Genomic DNA, 20306 nt, shown 5'->3' on the forward strand with positions numbered 1-20306 from the left:
GTTATGTATATGAGCAGTTGTTCCATAAGCAGATCTGGGATAGCGTTACGTGTATGAACAGTTCCATAAGCGGATTGGAATAAGTGATGTTTTTCTGCCCCCTTCAGAAACTAGTACCACCACTTGTTTAAACTGTAAATGGCTAGATTTAATTTTATGAATTTTTTTTAAAAATACTCCCCCTCAGGCCAGATGATTGTGTCACAATTTTGAGTCTGTTCCATGAGGGCTATAAAATCTTTAAAAACATGATTGATAAAATACTTAGCATTTTGAAATTCTCAAATGGAAGCACTTAAGTGCTTTAGAAGTATTACCTAAGCCTTACAACAGCCTGGTGTGGAAGTCTGTGTTTATGGATGTGCTAACATAACCTTAACTATAGTTTAAATGATTAATACCCCAACACCCAAATAATCAAACACACTTCAGTTTATATACAGCAATAAAAACATTACTATAAATACTGGAAATGCTAAATAGTAAACTTTCACATTGATTTATGTGAAATAAGAATGCATGTTGCTGCACATTGCTGTTTGCACTTCCTTCTGTCTTCCTCTTTGAAAAAGTAACCCAAAACTATTTCAAGTCTAAATTGTTGCTGTGTATGTTTTTCAAATCTAAACGTGGTGGAAATGTCTCTTCTCACACTTGATAACAATGATCAAAATATCGCCCATTGTCTGAAGTAAATGGCTGATCATGATGGCAAAGAAGTGCAGTTTTAAAAAAAAAAAACAAAACATGGTGCTTGGTGCATCAATACTAAAATGTTCCTCCCTGTAATTAACAAAGTACAGGTTGAAGCTCCCCTAACTGGCACTGTCTCGTCAAGCAACATCCCTCTACGGCAGGGCAATGGATGTTACTGGTTCAAAGAGCAGCTGGGAAGTGGGAAACCAGCTGGGGCGCAGCTCCATGGGAACCCTGTCTGAGGGTGGGAGAACCCCAGCAGCCCCACGACTAGGAGCCGGCTGGGATGTGGAGCCCCACTGGCAGCCCCAGCTTTAAGTACTCCATCAACCCTGTGAGACAGAACTGTCTGGACACAACCCCAGCAGCAGCTGTGCAACCGTGGGGACCCCCTGCTGCACAGGGGAGCCTGGTACCCCTTGGGGAGGAGCCCTGCCGGAGTGGGGACCCCACTCCAGGCAGCCGGCCAGACCTCCCCTCATCTAGGAAATCTTGTCACCTGGGACCATTCCAAGTGCTGAGCATGCCGGATGAGAGGTACTACCTGTACGTTTTTTTTTTTCTATCTGCCATCCACTTGTGACCTGGAGACTCTCTTTTTCAGTGCAGCCAAGAATCTCTCAAAATACACAGCCTAATTAATTCTCTGTGTAAGTCCACTGAACTCAAGGGAGGAATTTGAAATTAAGAATGTGTCTATACTGCAGGGGGAAAAATGCAACAGAAAGTCTGAGACAGCGCTGACTGACTTGGGTTTGCACTACAGTATTAACGATAGCCGTGCAGACATTCTGGCTTAGGTGGAAGCTGGAACTCTGAGACTCACCCATCTTGTCAGATTCCAGACCTTGGACTCCAGCCCAAGCAGGAATATCTGTAATCTATTTTTAGCTCTGTAGCACAACACCGAGTCAGCTGACCTGGGCCCAGTGAGGAGAGAGGTGAGGGTTGTGTGTGTTTTTCTCTTCCTTCTACCTCCAGTGTAAATATATCCTAAATGTGTTCTCTGTGTATGGTATGAAGTCTCTAAATCCACAAAATGTAGGTAGCAGGCCATGAAACTTCCTCATGGTCCATTTCTTGTCATGGTGAGGTGGCTTGTGTGTCTCAAGGATCCAGAGAGCTGTCCCGGGGGGGGAGACAGCTCCTGGAAGGGTCACCCAAACTAGATAGGTCAAAGGATAGACACCAGACAAATTTGGATCACCTCTTCCTGAGGTAAAAGGGTTTGGATTAGGGTTAATAACACTATTCATAAACAAAAGTTAAAGACACGTCTACAAAGAAACCTACAACTACACAAGTCTTGAGGGGAGATGGCAATCTGCTTGGATTAAGTATGAAGTGCAGTCGGGAAAGCCGAAAGGAAGCTGCCCCACAGATGACTCTTCTTTCACAGAGGACAACCAACCAGTTTGGTGATACAAGGAATGTTTGGACCACGTATCAAATGGGGAAGACAGCACAGATTGCAGTGGAGATGAAACAGTACACGCGTGCAGTTTTGGGCTTGTGTGAGACTAGATGGACACATTCTGGGCAGCTATGCCTGGCAACAGGTGAAACCCTCATCTAGTCAGGACATGAAGTAGAGGGTGCGCCGCACAGGGAAGATGTGGGCTTTCTTCTTCAAGTGGTCCCTGTGGGTGCTCCACAATAGGTGTCGGGCTTGCAGTCTCTATTGGATTGCGCACCCCCGGCCACGTGCGCAATCCGGTCCCCGCCAGTTCCTTCTCAACCTCCATCGGCTGCAGACGGAATCCTCTCCGGCTAAAGCCAGAGACAGATAAGATTGTTGTTTCTACGTGTAGTTTGTTTGTTTTTTGTCACTATCAAAAAAAAAAAAAGAGGAGAAAGAAAGAGAATATTAGACAGCAGAAAGAAGAGGAACAAAGGAGAGAGGGGCGGACAAGAAGGCTAGTTAAGCCTTCCGCTGCCCCGCAGGCTGGTGAATGTTATTTTGGGTTAGAAAGCACTGATTAGCGGCTAAATACCCTATTAACAGTAAAGACTCACCGCAATGGCCTCCTTGGGGTTTAAGAAGTGTGAGTCATGCCGTGAGGCTATGCCGGCCTCCGATGGGCATAGTGAATGCATTCGCTGCCTGGGAGAGTCACACGTTACCCAGATGTGTTCCCACTGTGCTAAGCTTACAGCCAGGGCCAGGAAAGACAGAGAGATGAGGCTCAAAATGATCTTGTTTGATAAGGCTCTCCAGCCGGAACCGCCGGAAAAGCCTCACGCAGAAGGGCCCTCTGGGTTGCATAAAAGGAAGGCAGCCTCTTTGACCCCCTCAGTGCAGAAGAGGAGGAAACTCTTCCTGGCTCGATCCTTGCTGGTGGGCCCAGTGGGCAGGATGAGCGGAACGCAAAGCCCCCAGCCGTGAGCTCATGAAAGCGGCAGTGCAGCACGTGGCAGAGGCTGAGCCTCCGATTATACAACAGGCGGCACGGAAGGCGCCGCGAGCGCCAGCGAGGCAAGCGCCAGAATCGGCGGTGCTGACGCATGCGGCACCGGCCCCCCTGGAACCGACTGCACAGGGGCACCCGGCACGGAGCCTATCGGCGCCAGAGGAAGCTACCCACATGGCACCGCCGCTGACTGTGCCAAGTGCGGCGCCGAGATCCCCGGCACAGGAAGGGGCAGCGCCCACCCCGCAGGGGAGGGGCAAAGCAAAAACAAAAACTTGGCACTGCAGCCCATCTCCAGGCAGGGCCGTGCTGCCCTTATCTCTTAGCCCGCCCCCCCCCCCCCCCAAGATACACACACCGCACCGACGGGCTGTAACTCCACCGGCTTATTCAGGGCCTCCCTCTCCGTTCCTCCAACCAATTTTGCTGTGGCTTGGGCCACCTTCCCCATTTCTGGGCATGGATCCCCTTGAGTACTATCACAAACCAGCTTCACCACTATCTATGTCGTTGCAGAGGTCCCGCTCTCCCAGACATCATGGGTACACTCCCCGATCGTGGTCCAGGTCTCCATCGCCAGGCCCTTGCCCATGCTGCTATGGTCATCCTCATCATGCTGAACACAGACACCGCAGGTCTAGATCCAAGGGCAGGTCCTCCCCTGCTACTCGTCAATACGCCCGTGTACACTCTCGCTCTGGGATGGGAACACAGTTGTCTCAGGGGGAATTAGGTCCAGAATCCCGAGACTTCCCTTCACAGTCCTCCAGGGAGCAAGTATATCACCGAACTCGGGAGCCAGAGGATTTGAGGGAGGTGTACCCCAGTGCTTCCTCCTCATCCTCCCCAGATGAGGCCATGGCGCCCGGGGATGTTTCACCCCCGGGTGACCTTAAACAATTCCAGGAGCTGTTCAAAAGAGTAGCTTTCACACAGGACATTCAAATAGCAGAGGTGCAGGAGAAGCATCATAAACTCCTGAAAAATTTGAGACCCCTGGCTTCATCTAAAATCGCTATCCCGCTGGACGAAGCCATTATGGATTCAGCCACTAACATATGGCAGACCCCGGCCTCTATTCCGCCTACAAACAAGAGAGCGGATAAGAAGTACTTCATCCCAGCCAAGGGCATGGAGTTCCTCTTTAGTCACCCGCAGCCCAATTCTTTGGTGGTCGAATCGTCCCAGCAGAGGTTGAAGACGTCTCAGTACAAGTCGGGGGGGTTGAATAAAGATGCTAAGAAGCTAGAGCTGTTTGGCAGGAAGGTATATTCCTCCTCTACCCTATTATTGAGAGTGGCAGATTATGCGGCACATCTATCAAGCCACAACACAGCGGCACGTTCAACGGCTGCAGCAGCGGTAATGCGTAGGGAATCCTGGCTCCAGACGTCTGGTATCCCCAGGGACCTGCAGGCGAAGATCGTGGATCTTCCCTTTGATAAGCAAAAGCTGTTTGCAGACTCAACCGACTCGGTCCTCCACTCCAGCAAAGACTCGAGGGCCACACTTAGGACCTTGGGTATTTATACTCCCCCATACAAGAAGAAGAAATTTTATCCTCAGCAAAGATGCTATGCTTACCAACCACAGCGTGCTCAATATCAGCAAGGCTACGACCAAGGGCACCATCAACAGCAGCAGCAATACAGGACTCCCAGGCGACGTTCTCAACAAAGCCGTATACCCTCAGGGCAGGCTCAGAGACAGCAAGTTTGACAGGTGTGTCGGGGGCTGCACTATCAACACCATCGCTCAATGTTACTCTCATCTCATGTTCCATCATCACCTCAAACCGTTCCACTCCCAATGGCAAAAGATCACCACAGACAAATGGGTGCTAGAAATTATAGCCATGGGTTACACGATCCCTTTCCAGTCACTTCCACCGACGAAGCCTCCCGCCAGGCCTCATCTCAGGGATGCTGCCCACGAGGCGAGGCTCAAGCAGGAGGTAGATCACCTCATGTTCATAGGGGCGGTGGAAAGAGTCCCGGAACAATTCCAAGGGAAAGGTTTTTATTCACGCTACTTCCTAACAGAGAAGAAAACAGGAGGCTGGAGGCCGATCTTGGATCTACGGGGCCTCAACCATTATTTGCGCAAGCAACACTTTTGGATGATCACAGTTGCCTCCATACTTACGGCACTGGACGATGGAGACTGGTTTGCAGCCCTCGACTTACAAGATGCTTGCTTTCATATAACAATCCACCCAGCACACAGACGCTTCCTCCGCTTCACGGTCGGCAGGGAACATTTCCAGTACAGGGTTCTTCCGTTCGGCCTATCCTCGGCGCCCAGAGTCTTTACCAAAACCCTGGCAGTGGTATCAGCCTACCTGCACAGACAGGGGGTGTTTATTTTCCCATATCTGGATGACTGTCTGCTGAAAGGGGCCTCAAAGGCAGAGGTCTTACGTATGATAGGCGTCACCGCGAACACGTTTACTTCACTAGGCCTAGTTATCAACCTCGCAAAGTCGAAGACTGAACCCACACAAGATATAGAGTTCATAGGGGCACACATAAACTCTATCACAGCAAGAGTATACCTGCCCGACGCCCGCTTCCACGCCATCAACTCCCTGGTGCAAGTCATGATGTACAGCCCCACGGTGACGGTCCTAACGTGCCTGCAGCTGTTGGGGCACGTGGCGGCAGTGATATTTGTGGTACAGAATGCCAGGTTACACATGCGAAGCCTGCAGCATTGGCTGGTGAGTGTTTACGAACCGGCATCCCACACTGTCCACAGGGTAGTGTCACCCATGACGGAGGTGCGCAGATCCCTAGCGTGGTGGGAAAATCCCGAGAATCTGCTAGTGGGGGTGCCTTTTCACCAGCCACAAATTTCTATCTTTCTCACTACCGACGCCTCCCACACAGGATGGGGAGCGCACATTGGCAGCAAGGTGACGCAAGGGCTATGGTCCCCTGCGGAACAGACACTGCACATAAACGTACTGGAGCTGAGAGCAGTGTTCAGCGCATGCAGACATTTTCGAGATTACCTGCATGGCAAAGTAGTCGGGATCAATACCAACAATACCTCCACATGTTCTACATCAATCGACAAGGAGGGGCACGATCCCGTGCGTTATGTGCGGAAGCAGTCCGATTGTGGAACTGGTGCATTGCCAACAAAACGTTGAAAGCCTTGTACTTGCCGGGCGCTCACAACGTGAAGGCAGATCAGCTGAGCAGGTGCTTCGCACTCACGCACGAATGGCAGATCCGCTCTGACCTGCTACGGCGCATATTTCGTACATGGGGGTTTCCCCAAGTCGATTTGTTTGCCACCCAGTACAACAAGAAGTGTCCCCAGTACTGCTCCAGAGCAGGAATAGGGCAGGGGTCCCTGGGGGACGCATTCATGATTTCATGGAAGGGCCCTCTACTCTACGCATTTCCCGCCACAACACTTATCCACAAGGTTCTGCAGAAAGCCAGAAGGGAGAGAGCTCGCATTATACTTATAGTCCCAACTTGGGACCGGCAACAATGGTTTCCCTTGCTTCTGCGCATGTCGGATCGTCCACCACTTCCCCTACCGGTGGTGCCGGACTTACTCACACAGGCTCAGGGGTCCATAGTGCACCCGCACCCTCAGGGTCTGTGCCTACAAGCATGGTTAATCCATGGCTCAGCACCTTAGAGAGCACGTGTACGGAGGGAGTACAAGTCCTGGAGTGTAGCTGAAGGACCTCCACCAGGAGGAGTTATGAACAGAAATGGACTTGATTTAGAGCCTGGTGTTCCGCCAAGCAGTTAGCTCCCCTTGACGTTCCTATAACTGTAAAACTAGAATACCTATTGGACCTCAAACGAAACGGGCTTTCTCTATCTTCAATAAAGGTCCACCTCGCTGCTATATCAGCTTTTCGGCATACAGAGGAAGGGCCCACTGTATTCGCCCACCCTATCGTCACAAGGTTCTTGAAGGGGCTGGTAAACTTTTACCCCCCTCGAAAACCGCTTCCGCCGTCATGGAATTTGGACTTGGTGCTCAGCACACTATCAGGACCACCCTTCGAACCATTAGCCACGGTACCCCTCCGACTCCTTACGATGAAAACAACCTTCCTCCTTGTGATTACGTCAGCCCGCAGGGTGAGTGAGCTCGCAGCAGTGATGGCAACGCCGCCTTACATAGTATTCTCAAAGGAGGCGGTAACCTTACGGTTACATCCAGCCTTCGTTCCAAAAGTTTCCTCGGAGTTCCATCTTAACAAACCAATAGTTTTACCCTCGTTTTACCCGAAGCCTCACAGCTCCAGCAAGGAGGCGCGCCTGCATCTCCTAGACGTGAGAAGGGCGTTGGCCTTTTACATAGACAGAACTAAGTCCTTCCGGAACACGGACAGGCTCCTAGTGTCTCTCGCTCCCAGGTCAAAAGGGGAAGGCCTCTCTTCACAGAGAATTTCAAAGCACATTGTGTCCTGTGTAAAAATGTGCTAGGATCTTTGAAAGACCCTTATGCTGGCCCTGCCTAGGGCTCACACCACCAGGGCGGTGGCGGCGTCAACAGCCTTATTCAAGGGCATCGCATTAAAAGACATCTGTAGAGCGGCGACCTGGTCATCCTACGACATCTTCGCCAAGCATTATGCCCTACATCGGGTATTCGAGGAGGATACCTGTCTGTCGACAGCAGTCCTCTCGGGGGCAAGCTGCACGTGAATCGATTACCCACCTCCTTACTTGGGTTACTGCTGGGTAGTCACCTATTGTGGAGCACCCATGGGGACCAGTCGAAGAAGAAAGAGAAGTTACTCACCTGTAGTAACGATGGTTCTTCGAGATGTGTCCCCGTGAGTGCTCCACCACCCGCCCATCCTCCCCGCTTCGGATCTCTGTCTGGTGTTTTTCAGGAGCATCTGAGGCGGTTGGTCAAGGAACTGGCGGGGACCGGATCATGCACATGGCCAGGGGCGCGCAAGGGAGCAGCGCACGTCGGCGCATGCGTGATCCAATAGACACTGCTAGAAGAATTCCGATCTGCGGCGCCGGGCGAGCCCGACACCTATTGTGGAGCACCCACGGGGACACATCTCAAAGAACCATTGTTACTACAGGTGAGTAACTTCTCTTTGTTATCAATAGAGGCATGAGGTGCTTTAATGTAGTTGGGCAGAAGTATCATCATGCATTATCACAGCCAGATTCTACACCAAAGTGTGAAAGGTACTAATTGTGCAATGTCATGCACCAACCAATGAAGCAGCTGAGGAAAGAAAAGCAACCTGAAGGAAAGCAGGAACTGGAGGGGTATCACATTACGGTCTATTCCAGGAAACGTATTCAATAGGATTTTCTTTGAGAGAATGAAGACAGAAATTGATAGTTCAGGGAAGAACAGACTGGCTTCCAAAGTGAGAGATCCTGTACTGACCAAATAGCAACTCACAGAGGCCGTGTCTACACTAGCCCCAAACTTCGAAATGGCTACGTAAATGGCCATTTTAAAGTTTACTAATGAAGCGCTGAAATACATATTCAGCTCCTCATCAGCATGTGGGCGGTCGTGGCACTTCAAAACTGATGTGGCTCGCCGCTGCGTGGCTCGTTCAGACGGGGCTCCTTTTTGAAAGGACACCGCTGTGAGCCGATGCCCAGGTGCCAGCTAAGGGTCTGGTGGGGCAAAGGGGGTGATGCCACACCAGCAGCCACGCTAAGCAGGCTGGGTTCTTTGGTTTGTGTTTAGTTCGGGTACAGCAGCATGAGGAAAATTTACACTTAGAGAGGCTTTAACAGTTACCTTTTATTTGTACAAAGATAGAAACAATTTAACTAAGACAAATGATTAAAGTATAAGTTAGTACTCGTGGTTTTTAAAGGGGAAACAACACAATTTAACTTAAGAAAAGTTTTAGACAAACTAGCTAGCTTAAACTAATACAATTAATGTGTACACAAGAAAGGCAAGTTCCAGGTGTGATTTTCACCCCTGCCTCTTAGACCTGGTGGAACCAGAGTCTTTCCCTCAATTCCTATAGGAAAGAAGTGTAATACAGGTGTAATTCTTACCCCTGCCTCCTAGATCCAGTGTGACCCAGAATCTTTCTCTCAATCCCTCGGGAAGAAGTAGATACGAACCAGGCGTCCCCAGTCTCGGGAGTTAATTCCAGACCTGACCAGCAGGTGTAGGTGATTGAAACTCAAAGGGGGGGTGGTCTGCCAAGCCCCTTTATACCCCTTTTGTCACGTACGCTTCTTCCTGGTCTCAAGTGGCCAATTGGGAGGAATGTGTTTTGAACCCCAGGTTTCCCAGGGAAGATGCAAGGCTCAATTCGCACCTGTGAATTGTGGACAATTGGGCACCTTTGGAGGTGATGGGCGTGGGTTCCCCATCCTTCCTGGGGAAGTGATCAAGGCATGTCAATTACCAAGATCAGCCAGAAGGGCGGCCATTAGCTAGCCCATTCACTGTCTGGTTTTTGTGTGTAGTAGAGAGGCTGGGCGAGACAGCACACCTGCGTTCCCAGGACATCAAAGGCTACCTGTCTCCCCTGCTTATTTCTCTCTCTGTCTCTCCCAGGTTGGGGGGAGAGGAAGAAAAGGCCAAGTAGAGGGGGTTCATGTCTGGCTACACCTGCCTACTTCGAAGTCCCCTTATTCCTATGAGCAGATGGGAACAAGGGGACTTCGAAGTAGGCAGGGTCCTTTCGAAAAGGAGCCCCGTCTGAATGAGCCGCGTCAATTTCGAAGTGCCGCTGCCGCCCGCATGCTAATGAGGCGCTGAATATGTATTTCAGCTCTTCATTAGTAAACTTCGAAATGGCCATTTACATGGCCATTTCAAAGTTTGGGGCTAGTGTAGACACAGCCAGAGTGATCATAGAATAGTCGCTTGAGTGGAACTCCCTCCTGTACATAATCTTCATAGACTTTGAAAAAGCCTTCAACAGCATTGATAAAGATACTTAGCGGAAACTGCTGCAACACCATGGCATCCGATCCAAAATTATTAACTTTATTTGTTCAACGTATGAACCCTCGACATGCCAAGTTATTCACAATGGTGTCTCGACAGAATCCTTCAGCATGCTGTCAGGAGCATGACAAGGATGCCTATTGTCACCTTTCTTGTTCTTGATCACAATGGACTGGATTATAAACAGGATGGTAGATGGCCATCAATGAGGCGTTCAGTGGACACTTTTCAAACAACTAGAAGACATTGATTTTGCTGATGGCATCTCCCTCCTTTCACATGAACATGAACGCATTAAAGAAAGGGTCACAACACTAGACCAAACTTCCTCACTGACTAGACTGAGCATTAACAAAGGAAAGACCAAAACAATTAGGATCAGCCAGTCCAACAACACTGTCATCACAGTGGGAAGGGATTACCTGGAAGATGTGGAGCAGTTCACCTACTTGAGAAGTATCATGGACATAGATGGAGGAACAGATGAGGATATCAGTGTCAGGATAGGGAATACAACAGCTGCATTCAAGACTCCTCATCCCATATGGAGCTCACAGATAATATCTGCAGAGACGAAATTGTGGATCTTCAACCCACATGTGAAGTGTGCGCTCTTGTATGGATGCGAGACCTGGTGTCCTAAGAAGTCTTCAAATCACAAGCACAGACATTCATGAACAGATGCCTGAGGTATATCCTTCACATCAAATGGCAAGGCTTCATCACAAATAAGGAGTTTTAAAACTGAGCACAACAAGAACCAATTGACATTGAAAGCAAGAGAAGAAAATGGGGATGGCTAGGCCACACTCTCAGAAACCATCATCCAGTGTAGTGCATTGAGCTCTCACATGGAATCCACTAGGAAAATGCAAAAGAGGAAGACCTTGGATAACATGGAGAAGGACCACAACTGGGATACTCCTGGAGCCAGCTAGAAGTTTTGTCCCAAGACAGAGTGAAATGGAGGAGACTTGTAGATGACCCATGCCCCACGTGGAATACTAGGGTGAAGTAGTAGCTGACCATGAAAAGGGTCTAAATTTTTTAAAGCTATTTCCTTTATGATTTCCACATATTTTACATATTCAGAATTAATGCATGAATGTAAAGAGAGCAGTGATATCTTTGAACCTGATTAATGATACGCAATTAACTTTGAGGTAGTGATTCACAGTTTTTGTAAAAAGAAAAATATTTGCTTAGCTGAGTGAAGGTAACATAATCAGAAATTCCTTTTTCAGATAACAGAGGGATCACTATATTAATGTGTTCCATGCTTCTGAAGTAGAGCTAATGTTGAATTTGTTAATTGGCAGCTGAACTGAAGGCATCTCTTGAGTTTAAAAAATTGGTTCTATTCTGAAAATTGCTTCAGCTAAAATACTTTTTTGGAGGTTCATTTGTGTTATGCCACTAATTTTCATATTGTTTGCAATGTTGTAGCCATGTTGTTCCCAGGATGATAGAAAGGCAGGGTGGATGAGGTGGAATTTTTATTGGACTAATCACCAGAGGGAAGAAATCTGGTGAAAGTGACAAGTTTCTGAACTTAAACTGAAGTTGGTCCAGTAAAAGCTATTATCTCACCTACTTTGCCTCCCTAATTTCCATATCATCTACCTATGGTTATAAGTAAAAATGAGCTTTTCCCGTCATTGCACCCCCAGCACACTCAACTGAGGCAATGAAAGTCAATCTGGGTACGAGCATTCTCAGATGTAAAACCAGTGAAGTTTCTGCAGTTTACCTGTGCTCTGAGTTTCACTGTTGAAGCCCATGATCTTCAGACTATATGCTCACTGCTTAATAATTCCACATTTGGGTGGGTGGCACACCCAAAATTTTTTCCTACGCTTGCTGCAACACAAGTTAACGGAAGATGCTTGGCTTGTGTCTGCTCTGTGAACATGCATGGAGTTCAGTCTTGCTAAGAAGGTGCCTTTCTACGCGCATGGTTCAGGTCAGCACCACACTTCAGATTTATTTTTTACTCTTTTTGGAATCTGTTATTTTTTAAAAAAGGGTAGCTTTGCTTGCCATGTGCTTTTATAGTGGTGCAGACTAAGTTGATGCAGTTTGTATCTACCATAGCTGCTATTAGATTGAAAATAAGCTTGGGAAAATTATTGAGATTTTACCACAGTAGGTTGGACAACAAAATGTACACTCGTAGTACAATTTATTGTGTAAATTATTTTGTGTTTGAAGTCTTGAAAATTTATGTAATTGAAACCAACACACTTTTTTAAAGTTTGATACCTTTCAGGTTTGTGACACTTATCTCTGTTACATGGTGCGCTTTTGCTTTTTTTTGTCCCCCCTAGGCTTTTTTATTCCTGGTTTTCCAAAATTGCTGCGGTTTCAAGAACATCATGAGAAAATATTGAAGAAGTTTTTGTCTAAACTTAAGCAACACTTGGTGAGTACACTAGAGCTCATCTTGTTTCAATGCTGTCTTATCTATTGATTTAGAATGCTACAATTTGGGGGAAGGTTGTTGGGTTCTAACCAGCAAAAGTCCTATTGCTGTTATGCGAATGAAGTAATGGTTGTTTTAACAAAACTGGGACGCTGATTGGTCCTTTAAAATCAGATAGGGAGTAACATCTCTGAGTGCTGGTTTCCTGAAAATATTTAGATCTTCAGTAAATGCAGTTCACAATTTTACCATTTACCAAGCTTGTGGGTACTGAATGTCTTTATAAAGGACTTACCACATGCAGAACTGATCACGCAGAACCTCTGAGACATGCAGACTTTGTAATCAGATAACTCACTTTTCTTTGAGTAGTGCCTCTCTGTGTGATTTACTTCAGGTACATATGCACCTCTTGAGCCCTTGATCAGAGATTTTCTGTGAACAGTATCTGTTCAGCCTGCTTATGCATCCAGTGTATCCTGATGCCTCACACACACATAGATCAGCCTGTGTGGGTGAACTGCTCTCAGTTCCTTCTCAACTACCATGGCCTTGGCATATCTGCCTTGAGCTTGTATTGGTTACAATATTTTGTATTATTATTTAGTGTGTGCTAATTGTTATAAGTAATTCACAATAAACTATCTAAATAATGAAATGATTGACTTTATTTTTATCTCCCTCACCTTCTCCATGGGAGTCTTAGTTTCCTGGCAGTGCATGCCTGGCTTGCCACCTGTCTTGTCAGGAGGCTACCTTAGTGAGGGACAGCCACTACAGGTGCGTCCATTGTTTGGAGAGTTCCACAAATGTAAGAGCAACTTCTTCTTGGGCCTCAAATCTAGACCAATGAGGAACAGGGAAATTAAACTGAGTCTGCTGCTCATGGAGTGCTCCTTTCATCTTGCCTTTGAATCAGGTCAGAAGACCTCATCTACCAATACATCTGTTCCTGGGCAGATCCAATACTCCATAAGTCTCAGAATTCCCATAAGGTGAAAGCAATGGAGGCCTCAGGGAAAATTTTGAAGAGGAGGATCTTAGGCTCTCATCATAAGGAACTAGTTCCTAAAAGGCCTCAACCTCTTGACTCAATACCATAGAAGCAAAAGATACCTCTGTTGCCTTGAGTTTTCTGAGCCCAAAACTGTGGGAATGAGTCGTTTCCCAAGCAGGTTCACAACATTATTCACTTCAGTGGGGACTCAGCCCCTCCATATGTTTAAATGATTGATATACTCGAGTGTTTTCATCCAAAACTCTTTGTTTTTGTTGAGTCCAAAGCACACATCTAAAATATCAATAGCCTAGTGCAGAACTTATCAGTCTTTTTCCTTCTGAAGCCCTGCCAACATGCCATAAAAATTCTATGGCCTATGCCTGCCGCAACAACTATTTCAGTAAAAGCCAGAGCCAGCACTAGCGGGCAGCAAGCAGAGCAGTTGCATAGGGCTCCATGACACAGATGCCCCATGAAGCTAATTTCTTTGAGCTTTGGTTTTAGCTCATAGAGGAAAGGCTCAAGCTTTGGCTGCAGCCCCAAGCAGCAGGCCCAGGATTTGGCTTTTTGCCTAAGGTCCTGGTGAATTTAACGCTGGCCTTGTTCTCTGGTTTATTTTGGAGGGCCACTTAATGTCTGCTCATAGCCTCTCAGGAGGCCCCAGATCCCTGTTTGAGAACCTCTGTTTTGGAACACCCCAGGTGTAATTAGGCAAAGATGAGTTTGTGAAGAGTGGTTGCCAGAAGGCTTCTGGTGACCAGCCTTCATTCTAGTTGCTGGAAAATTGTATGTCAGTCTCTTACCTGATCAAAATCTGTCTCCAAACATGTCAAAATTGTGCACTGTCTAATCTTTTAATAAGATCCACCATGAAGCCTCTAGGTGTTCCATGGCCATCCCAAGCCTGGATAAAGAAGGATGGTTGGCCAGATGAGTGTTGATGCGCTGATCATAAAACAACAATACGGCTGAAATCTGATGCCAATACCACTAATTAATAAAAGATGCCGTCTTGGATGTCGCCTGGATAAACAAGGTCTGCAATACCAATCTAGTGATCAAGGTTGGATCAATAAGTTGGCTACTGAAAGAAAATTACAACTAATACGTATACTGTCAATTGGAACGTGGAACTTCTGAACTCTGTGGGTGACTGGAAAGTTAGAGCTGCTTCGAAGGGAGACGGAGAGATACCAATGTGGTATACTTGGACTATCAGAGATGCATCGGATGGCATCAGGAGAGATGTGCAAAGTCATTTGATAATGGAATGAGACCAAACATGAGGCAGGAGTGAGATTCCTTCTTAGCAAAAGACCTAGAGGAACATTGTCAAGATATAAACTGGTGAGTGTAAGAATGATGGTAGTGAGTTTTGAAGCGAAATTTTTCAGCATCAGACAGTACAGAGGAAGAGATCAAGTTATTCTATAAAGACTTGAGAAAGACATTGGAGGATGTACTGCAGAAAAATGTGTTGCTCTTCAGAGGACAGTGGAACGTGAAGGTTGGAACAGATAACAAAGGTAGAGAGAGAGAGTCATGGGAAGGTTTGGCTATGGAAAAAGAAATGAGTGAGGCAGGAAAACTACTAGAGCTTCCTACAGAGCACGAGATTCCAACAAAAGGACTGTAGGAAGTGGACATGATGATTGAATAATGGGAAGTCCAAGAATATGATAAAAAGATGGGTAACATGAGTAGAACAGTGCCGAACTTTCCAAGGAGTGGATAGTGACTTGGGCCACAGTTTAATGTTTGCAAAGACCAAGATGAAACTCAAGGGAGAGTAAGGCTGCATCTGCCTGAATTCTGGCTGTACATCGTAGGGGATCAGTACTAATATAGTAGTGAAATGTCCCATTGACTGGAGGTATATCAGACAGAAGCCATGGGCACCTGATATGTTGGTTTGCCTAATACCAAGTATGCCAAATAGGAAGGTGCCAATGGTAGACCAGTGCTTGATGGTACCAAACTGAAGGAGTACTTATCCTTGCTTTCCTTGTCCCTTGTAAGCAGTACTGTGGTTCTGTCAGAGCCATATTCTCCTTTAGAGCTACGAGATAAAATCTAATTTAAAGGAGCTAGCTCGACATTAAAATATCACTGTCTTCGCTGTAAATGTCACTAGCTCGATTTAGTCTGCCCTAATATCAAGAACAAAATGTCAGTATTAATGGATGGATATAACATCAATTTCAAGTTTAAAATGTCAAAGACTAGTGTGGAAGCTTTTTCTTTTGTTCAAATTTATTACCCTCCCCAAGTGTCCCTTATGTATTTCACAGACATATGTGCTGCACCCAGCTACCCGTTAATAGCATGAGCTGGGAAACTGACCAGGGCTGCTGCATTCCTGCTGCCTGGGCCAGGCATCCTGCAGCCAGGTGGCTCCTGCTGTGTGGGGCCAGATGCCCATGGGCAGTCACCCACCCCGCAGGCACTCTTGACCACCTGTGACCAGGTGCCCCCAGCCAGTGGGCTCCAGAGGCTCTTCCACTAGAGCTGGTGAGTGGCAGGGTTTGGTTTTTTGGAGGTTTTTTTTTTTTTTTTTGGTTGGGGACTGGGTTTGGGTGTATTTTTCGGGGGTTGTTTTGGGGAGGTTTTTTTTGGGGGGGGAAGTTTGGCGTGGGACTGAGGGTGGGAGAGCCTATGGGGAGAGGGAGTAAACCCTTGCATTTAACAGACTTCCAGGAAGAAGGTACAGCCTTTCCCCCATTAGTCCATTAAATGGAGGGTTTACTGTACTAGTGGGCACCAGAAAACTGACTAGGGCTTCTGCGCTGTCAGTTTCCTGGGTCCTCCAAGCTGCTGGACTGGGAAACTGACAGCACTGCTGCACCTGGCTCCTGCCTTGGAATGTGGGGCTGAGGGAACCATGGGATAGACTCCCACAATACACTGCTGCAACAGTCAATGTTTGGTGATTTCAGTGTATAAGCAATATGTCAAATTTGTTGGGAGCCCGTGGGAAGTGAGGATACTCAAAATTGAATTAAAAAAATTATAAAATCAATTTTAATAAATTCAGATGTATCTCGTAGTATAGACATAGCCTAAAAGACAAAGTTTAAGAAAAGAAGAGATGTGGCAAGACTAGGCAAGGAAGAAATAGGGAATGCTTACAGAGTAACTCTTGAAGAGAAGTTCAGGAATGTGGGCACAGAAGACTCTAGATAAGAGAGTCAGAGGGATAGCCATGGTGATAGAAGAGGCAATTGAGTAGACAGTTCCAGAAGAAGAGAAGATCAATAAGTGGATTATGCAGGAGACCCTGAAGATGGTCAAAGAGAAGAGAGCGTTGAATATCAGAAGGGATGTTTCTGAGAGGGTGGAACAGCAATATAGGGTGAAATACAATGAGGTTAGGAAAGCGACCAGAACAGATAAGGTGAAATGGTTAGAGAGGCAGTGTGAAGATATAGAAATGGTATTACAGTGAGTGTAGGGCCAGGAAAGTGTATAAGATGATCAGGAATATTATTAGGAAATGGCAGCCAAAGCAGATGATGGTCAAAGCAAGAATGATGAGGTGCTTGTGAACAAAGAGAAGGTTTTGTAGCAATGGATGATATATTGCACTGATCTGTACAAAACACAATTGGATCTGAGTGTTTCCGTGAAACTGATTGAAAACAGAAAGAGAGATCACTGTCAAGCATCAAGAGCAAGAATAATATTTTGAAGGAGGAAGTAGAAAGCTCAGTGAAATAATTAAACAACAGCAGCCCTGGAAATAAGATCACAGGAGAGATGATCAAATACGGTGGAGAAAGTATGATTCAGCGAATACACAGATTATGTAATATAGCTTGGAAGGACAGGAAGGCACCTACGGAATGGACAAGATCTGTGCTAGTGACAATACATAATAAAGGAAGCACTTTGGAGTGTAAGAACTACAGAACGATTGTCCTAACGAGTCATTTAGACAAGGTGTTGATGATGATACTGATGGAGAGACTAAGATCACAGAAAGAAGAACATCTAGTGGATGAGCAAGCAGGATTCAGGAATGATTGAAGTAAAATACATCGGATTTGGCACTAATATTGATAGCAGAGAAGGTTCAACGAAAGAACAAGCACATCTACAATTGCTTCATCGATTTTCAGTAGGCGTTTGACAGTATAGCTCAAAAAGTGACGAGTAGTGTTGGAGTTGTACATAGCTGGTAACAGACTGATGTACCTAGATGTCAATGACAATGCAGAGGCAGCAGTGAGAACATGCAGAGAGTTGGGAGGTTGGTTTAGAACGAGTAGAGGTCTAACACAAGGAGATCCAGTATCTTCATCATGCATCTAAATAGAGAGAGACAAGATCAAGGACGAGGTAGAAGTGATATCTGTGCTTGAGATGAGAATTAACAACTTGTTGTTCTTCCTCGAGTGTCCCCGTGGGTGCTCCACGATAGGTGTCGGGCTCGCCCCGGCGCCGCAGGTCGGATCTTTTCAGCAGTTTCTGCTGGACCGCACATGCGCCAGTGCGCGCCGCTCCCTTGCGCGCTCCCGGCCGTGTGCGCGGTCTGGTCCCCGCCAGTTCCTCTTTAACCGCCATCGGCTGCAGACGGAATCTGCTCAGGCTACGGCCAGAGTTAGCGTATTCAATGTTTTTAAAGTGTTTAGAGCTTCTTTTTCAGTCTTTAGCTTAAGTTAGCTTGTTGTTGTTTTCAAAAAAAAAAAAAAAGAAAAGAGAGTAAAAAGTAAAGTTTACAGCCTTAGTAGCAAGCGGAGCAGTGGAGGCCCGGGGACGTAAGGCCATTAGGCCTCCTGCCGCAGCAGGCTGAGTCCGAGAGGGGAACAGGCACAGAGAAGGTGCTAAGTACCCTATTAGCAACTCAAAGACTCACCACAATGTCCTCTTCAGGATTCAAAAAGTGTGAGCCATGCCGTAAAGCGATGCCGGCCTCTGATGGGCACAGAAATGCTCCTTCTGCGCAAAGCTCACAGCCAGAGCAAGGAAGGACAGGGAGATGCGGCTGAAAATGCTGCTCTTTGACAAGGCCCTCCAGCCAGACGCGCCGGAGCGGCCTCAGCAGGAGGGACCCGCAGGGGCCCATAAAAAGAAAGCTGCTTCCCTAACCCCATCAGCGCAAAAACGGAGGAAGCTTCCACCAACCCGATCCCTGCCGGCAGCCACAGTGAGCGGGACGGGTGGAGCGCATAGCCCCCAGCTGCAGTCACAGCTGAGTGGCGGCGGTGCGGAGACGCACGTGGCAGAGGCTGAGCCTCTGATAATCAAACAGCCGCCCCGCACTGAGGGCAGGGCGGCAGCCAGGCAAGCGCCGGAACCGGCGGCACCGACCCCCGGGGAACTGGCGGTGCAGAGCTTGCAGGCACGCGGCCTGCAGGCACCAGGGGAGACCACCCGTGCGGCACCGCAGCGGAGCGTGCCAAGCGCGGCGCAGACAGCGGGGCCAAGATCCCCGATGCGGAAAGGGGCGGAGCCAGCCCCACAGGGGAGGGGAAAGGCAGCACAGAAAACCCGGCACTGCAGCCCTTCTCCAGACAGGGCTGCAGGGCTACTCGCTCTAAGCCCTCCGCTCGTGCTGCGGATCCCAACGAGGCAGCAGGGGTCACCTCCAGTATACCCTGAGCCCCCATCCCCGTTCCTACAGCCAGCATCACCATGGCTCGGACCACCATCGCCCTTCCTGGGCTTTGAACCCCTGGAGTACTGCCGCAAAGCAGTCTCTCCATTATCTCAATCACCCAGACAATCTTGCTCCCCCAGACGCAGGGGGTATGCACCTCTAGAGTGGTCCAGGTCTCCATCTCCGGAACAGTGCCCGTGTTGCCATGGTCGCCCCTATCATGCGGGTCATAGACACCATAGGCATACTCCCAGGGACAGATCCCCCCAGACGGTTCAATATCCCCGAGGGCAATCGCGGACGGGGACGGAAACGCAGATATCTCAGGGGGAGTTGATTCTGGAACCCCGAGATTTTCCCTCGCAAGTATCTAGCGAGAGGATGTATCACCATCAACAGGACCCAGAGGGGTCCAGAGAGGTTTACCCTAGCGGTTCCTCGCTATCTTCCCTTGACGAGGCCACGGCCCCAGGGGACATCCATCCTCCGGACGATCTCAAACAGTTCCAAGAGCTGTTTAAAAGGGTGGCCTTCATGCAAGGCATCCAAACAGCAGAGGTGCAGGAGAAACACCATAAGCTCCTAAAAAACCTGAGACCTCCGGCCTCTTCCAAAATAGCTATTCCGCTGATGAAGCAATCATGGAGTCCGCCACCACAATATGGCAGACCCCTAAGAACATAAGAACATAAGAATGGCCATACTGGGTCAGACCAAAGGTCCATCAAGCCCAGCATCCCATCTGCCGACGGTGGCCAATGCCAGGTGCCCCAGAGAAGGAGAACAGAAGACAAGTGATTTATCTCCTGCCATCCATCTCCTGCCCTTGTTATGAAGGCTAGGGCACCATACTTTATCCCTGGCTAATAGCCATTTATGGACCTGACCTGCAAAAATTTATCAAGCTCTTTTTTAAACCCTAATAGAGTCCTGGCCTTCACAGCCTCCTCGGGCAAGGAGTTCCACAGGTTGACTGTGCGCTGTGTGAAGAAAAATTTCCTTTTATTAGTTTTGAACCTACTACCCATCAATTTCATTTGGTGTCCCCTAGTTCTTGTATTATGGGAAAAGGTAAATAATTTTTCTATATTCACTTTCTCCACACCATTCATGATTTTATATACCTCTATCATATCGCCCCTCAATCGCCTCTTTTCCAAACTGAAAAGTCCCAGTCTCTCTAGCCTCTCCCCATATGGGACCCTTTCCAAGCCCCTAATCATCTTAGTCGCCCTTTTCTGA

At 47.7% G+C, this 20306-nt stretch overlaps 1 protein-coding gene across 4 annotated transcripts in view; it reads left to right on the top strand.

Moving 5' to 3' along the window:
* USP6NL (USP6 N-terminal like) overlaps nt 1-20306 on the top strand; it is a 242932-nt gene that overhangs the window by 188318 nt on the left and 34308 nt on the right. For all 4 annotated transcript variants that reach the window (XM_075017960.1, XM_075017968.1, XM_075017974.1 and 1 more), the window contains one exon: nt 12371-12465. In XM_075017960.1, coding sequence (XP_074874061.1) covers nt 12371-12465 — 95 coding nt within the window. The remainder of the gene's footprint in view (nt 1-12370; nt 12466-20306) is intronic.

The sequence above is a fragment of the Carettochelys insculpta genome, chromosome 1 (assembly GCF_033958435.1).
Source record: "Carettochelys insculpta isolate YL-2023 chromosome 1, ASM3395843v1, whole genome shotgun sequence".
NCBI lineage: Eukaryota > Metazoa > Chordata > Testudines > Carettochelyidae > Carettochelys > Carettochelys insculpta.